The sequence below is a fragment of the Galeopterus variegatus genome, unplaced genomic scaffold (assembly GCF_000696425.1).
Source record: "Galeopterus variegatus unplaced genomic scaffold, G_variegatus-3.0.2 Scaffold2721, whole genome shotgun sequence".
Classification (NCBI taxonomy): domain Eukaryota; kingdom Metazoa; phylum Chordata; class Mammalia; order Dermoptera; family Cynocephalidae; genus Galeopterus; species Galeopterus variegatus.
In genome coordinates this window covers 81,478-86,753 of record NW_007728832.1, presented here as the reverse complement: position 1 = coordinate 86,753, position 5,276 = coordinate 81,478, and the positions used below count along the sequence as shown (strand labels likewise).

At 43.7% G+C, this 5,276-nt stretch overlaps 1 protein-coding gene across 1 annotated transcript in view; it reads right to left on the bottom strand.

Moving 5' to 3' along the window:
• Positions 1-5,276, bottom strand: part of NID1 (nidogen 1) — a 79,027-nt gene that overhangs the window by 59,550 nt on the left and 14,201 nt on the right. The window contains exons 4-5 of the mRNA XM_008582774.1: positions 4,606-4,988; positions 2,167-2,316 (exon numbers count right to left, since the gene is read on the bottom strand). Coding sequence (XP_008580996.1) covers positions 2,167-2,316; positions 4,606-4,988 — 533 coding nt within the window. The remainder of the gene's footprint in view (positions 1-2,166; positions 2,317-4,605; positions 4,989-5,276) is intronic.

The following is a 5,276-nucleotide window of genomic DNA, read 5'->3' as shown; positions in this document are numbered from 1 at the left end:
TGAATATATTAAAACCCACCAAATGGTGTACTTTAAAAATGTGTGTTGAATTATATCTCCAGAAAAAAAAAAAAAACCAAAAACTGAAGGGAGAGATAAAAGGAAAGTCACCTTGGATTGTTTATGTTTGATGTAGAATTAAATTCTATCAGTTACTGATTGTACATATCTTAATTCTCTTCCTAGATTATAAATCACTAGGAACAAGACTTTCACACCCAGCCCTTTCCTTCATTTTACTAGGGTTTTCTTTGCATAGTAAATTCTCAGTCAATTTCACTGAAATTTACCTTAGACAGATGTGATTGCACCTGTGTGCCATCTACGTTCTGATGAACTTTTGCTGTGTTCAGTGTGCCCAAAATGCTACACAGGTTAACCTAGCCAGGGCATATTTGACACAGAGTAGTTTGACACACATGTTATGTCATTACACTGGGAAATGCTGTAAAGTGAGCAGACAAATAGGGAAAAAATGCATACAAGAACAGTTTCAGAAACAAGCAAGAAAGCCAAGTTAGGAAACCAAACAAAACTTTTTCCACCAAACTTTGAGCTAGAAAAAAAATTTTAAGTAGCAAGAATCCAACAAATATTTAAGCCACAAAACTATTGTAGTGTGCGTATATAATGTCAAAATATGTGGCGGAACAGCTTGTCACATCTCAGCTTGCTGCCAAACACCAACTGCTTAGCATTTTGAGCTCTGATATTTGGCGTGGAACGAGCTAATGAGGTTGCTCTTTAAGAATAAACTTTCATTGTGGATTTTGGAAGCTTCTAGAAGGGTGGGAGAGGTATAAAAGCCAGGCTTAAAACAAAGAAGCAAAGGCATCTCATCCCTGGGGGGACAGGATTTGTAGGAAAACAGAAAAACACTTTAAAGAAATTAAAAATATTCCCCAAAATTAATATGAAAAGAGCACTAAATGTTCTTTCATTGCTGAAGGTTGTATTAAAAAAAACCCAAAAAAACAAAAAACCTCACTTTATCTAATTGTGACCCAGAAGGAAATACTTCTTTTGTTTTTAGCAAATTAAAATAACTGATTTAACTGTGGCTATGGCAAGGGATCTGAAAAACAGAAAACATTCCTCCAACTTTATTTTTATTAGTTTTATTTTAGGAGTTTTATTTAATCAGATTTTGCAAAGCAGTTGAAGTTCCCCACGAAACACACAAGGAAAATGAGCCGTGACAAGTGAGGCTACTTGGTGGCACCTGAAGGGACAAATCCGCAGTATGGTGGGTTTTTTGTTTTAATTCTGGTATATGGCCCCAGCCTCCCAGAAATCTCTCTGAAACACACAAGGAAAATGAGCCGTGACAAGTGAGGCTACTTGGTGGCACCTGAAGGGACAAATCTGCAGTATGGTGGGTTTTTTGTTTTAATTCTGGTATATGGCCCCAGCCTCCCAGAAATCTCTCTCTCTCTGAGTGAACTGTTACCAGGATCCCCTGGACTTGCACAGAAAGGATTCTCCTGACCTCCTGAAAGCATCAAGACCATGTGGGTCTTTTGAGGTCAGAGTTCAGAACTGATGCTGGCCCACAGTCAAATCTGTTTTGGAGTCAGCTCTGCAATGGGCTAGAATCAACTGGGGTGCATCCTCACTCCACTGTAGCCATGCTGCAATGCCAGGTGCACAGGGAAAGGAAGCAGAAGGCGATGGATGACCGGAATAGCCTTGACCAACTACAGTTCAGTCTATGCCAGCCTGCTGTGGCCCTGCTGGGGTGTAAACAGTCATTAAGATGGTTAGGTCTGGGAGCAGCGCCACATCACACGGGAGAGACTTAAGGACAAACACATGAGGTTTAAAAGAAATAGCAGAAAATGATGGACATGAACAATTACTGGTCCAAGCTGAGTAATTTCAACACTCGGCCTTTGTCCCCTGCTCGGGGTGGTCATGAAGAGAGGCTCCTGATGGTTGTCACCTCAGAAGTGGAGAAATAGCACAGGAAAGAAAGAGACTTCGTTCTATGAGAAAATGGCCATTCTCCAAGGAATGCCCGATTAGAGAATATAAGACTCGGGAATGAGAGATGAAATATCACTGCCATACTAAGCACACAGCCCACCTCCAGGGATCTGAGCAAAAGCAACACTTAAAAACAAGCACCAAAACTGAAGCTCTGCACCCCCTGCCAGCTCCCATTACCTTCTGCGACACACTGCCTGCCGTTCCCTGTGTAGCCGGCCACGCAGCTGCAGCAGAAGCCGGTGGTGTAGTCCGTGCACTCGGCGTGCACCGAGCACTGGTGTCTGTTGTTGGCACACGTCTGGCGGGCATCCGTGTTGTAGCTGAAAACTGTTCAGAAGACATGGCACACCTGTGAGCGTTTGCACGGTTTGGCCTGGGAGGTGTCCCCGAGCCCTGCAGGGACTCACATCTGCCCAGGCAATTCAGGGGACCAGAGGCACTACAGAAGCTTAGCACCTGCTACATGTAGCTACTGAAATTGTAATCTGCCTCCATTATTCAAACCACTGAGGCAAACAGGTCTAAAAGGAGTTGAGAAAGCACCAGGGTGGATTATTAAAACATGCTATGACACAGCATATACAGTGTCACTGAATCAACATTAGGTTACTGTCACCCAGTATCAATCTTAGGATGGTGTCCATTGAAGGTAATCAGAAGGGTCAGCTTCCCCTTAAAATATATACATTTTTACTATTTATATATATCATAAATATATATATATATTTCATGTATATATCAAATTATATACAACATAAAAATTTCCATTTTAACTCTCTTAAAATATTAACTACCTTAAAATATTTCCCCCAAGGAATAATTCAGAAGCTCTTACACTCAAAGGCCAATCGGAAATAATCCCTCAGTCACATCTGGTCTAAAAAGACTTTGACCCAAGAAACAAAATGAATTTCTTTTTATTTTAAATTTCTAACTCCAAAGTTCATTTCATTAGAATCATGAGCTAGCTCATTAAATTGAATAATCCAGAGCAAACTGATTTGGAATGAAGTTCAACAGCACAAGAGGGGTGAACTTTTAGAGGGGATAATGATTGCATTTATAATGGACTATATACATACTTGGAAGGGAATTTCCAGTGTGTATAAAGACAGTGTTCGGAGCCAAGAACATGTGGGCCCTGAGCTGAATACATGTGACGCTGATCACTTAAACCTAGCTACGGGTCTGGCTCTCAGTGGGTCCGCCATGGCCTGTGTATCCGTGGGTGACTGTTCAAATAACAACAGGAATGCACTGCTGGCCAGCGAAGACTGACCTTCCTAATAAACACAGGGAAATAACTGGGCTAGAGGGACAGAAAAACATCTGTTCTAAACACACTTTGGGTTCAAATCTAGGCTTTTCTCAGTATTATGTAACATACTGCCGTAAGTTGTTGGGGCCAGAAATGGCTTCATTCAAATGTGATGGTTTCAAAAATGAGAATTCCAGAGATGCCTAGATAGGGTGGAAACGGGAGGACTCAAAACTAAACATCTGCAAGTAAACACACCCGACACATCTGGGGAGATCACTCGGAAACCAGCTGCAGGAGCAGGGTGCTATGTGCTCAGGGGTTTCGGCATCACACCAGGAATCTGGGGTGCAGTGTGTGTAGGGGGAGCCCAAGACGTGAACCCACGTCCTCGTCCTGCCATCAAATGGCAACGTCTCCATTTCTGAGCCCCCAAAGTAAGTGAACACACTACCCAGTAGGCAGCCTCACATCCCTGCTGTGGAAAACTCAGTAAGAACAAACATTTCGGACTATTGCTGGGAACAAGTCAGGAGAAATCAAAATGCTGAGTGAATAATGCGGATTGTGCTAGACTTTTCTAAGGGTTTTAGGATAACTTCTTAGTACAAGTACGAAAGAGTCACAGTAAACATATTTAAAGGCCTGGACCATCCCATTTGTATGAATCTTAAGGGATTATACATCAACCAAAAGAGAAAAAAAAAATAATGAACACAGTCTAGTTGAAACATCTCATAAGACAAAGCACGTTGGGGTTCAGACTGTTTTCTCTCAAAATATTGCACAAATCTGACATAATATGGTTGCCTAGAAGATACTATATGGTAAAACTATCTTTTAAAAAGGGGGATCTACTTATTCTGTATTTTTTAATCTTCACAAACCAACTCTGAAACTGGCAGGATTGGGAGAAAAAAAATAATCAACCCTTCTAATTCCAAAACCAGGAGGAAACAAATATCAAAGGTTAGCCGCATAAAATTGCCAAAAGAACTTCTGAAATGTTTTTTCAGGTGGGTGAATAGATTCCTGATCTCAGAAGTCACAAGTAAGAAAATCTGACTTTCAAAACAATTCTAAAGCACGTTTCTCTTTAAAATAAACAGAAGAGAATTCAGGAAACTTGAAAGAGGACACACTCGACAGTCGCTGTCACCTCAGTCCTAATCCCAAAAGATCACGGGGCATCTCTGAAGCCACTGGGTCTACACACCCGTGCTGTACAGCTGGGACAGTTCAGTCCTCCCCCAAGCTGTCATCCTTACAAGCCACCCCAATGCATGCAACTGACACCCTCCAGCGCTACTGCCATCTGGAAACCCCAGTGTCCCCAGCTGCAACTTAAATGGTCTTACCAACTCCTGTTTCCTCCACTTCGTCCACATCTATGACCTGTGGGGGCTGCTGGGGGAACTTCTCCACGGGCAATTGGAAAGACCTTGTCCTCTCTGTGGGAGGTTCAGGGGGTCTCTCGGTGGCCGTGCGGCGTGGGGAGAGGACACGGGGCACTTTGTATGTGTCAGTGTCTCCTCTTCTGGGAGCCTCATGGGGGAAGGGTGTGGTGCCCATGTCCTCCAGGCCCAGATGAGGAGTCACCAGGTCATAATCTTCGTCCTCGTCATCATAGTCTGCTCCATTGTCAGGTTCGAAGTTCACGTCCGCGGGCAGCACACCGTTGGTCGTGGCTGGACTCCCAATCTCAAACACCCAGATGCCCTGTTGCCCGGAGTTGCTGCTCCTAGAGGGGAGGACAGGCTTCTTGGAAACAGGCTGGCAACCCTTGAGAGCCCCCACTAACCACGCAGAAGGAATCCTGGGGATTCATGTTGATCTGAAACCTATCGCCTGCTTCCTCCTGCAGCAGGGGATGGAGCACCAGCCTCTGTCACGTCTGGTCATTGCAGAGCTGAGACAGTCCGGGGCTATTCAGTGAGTTTGTCCCAATGGGCACAACACTAGCAGAGGTCCCCCCAAGCCATTCCAGAGGTGCAATTCAGGGATTAAAAAGTGACCTACCCATACTAGT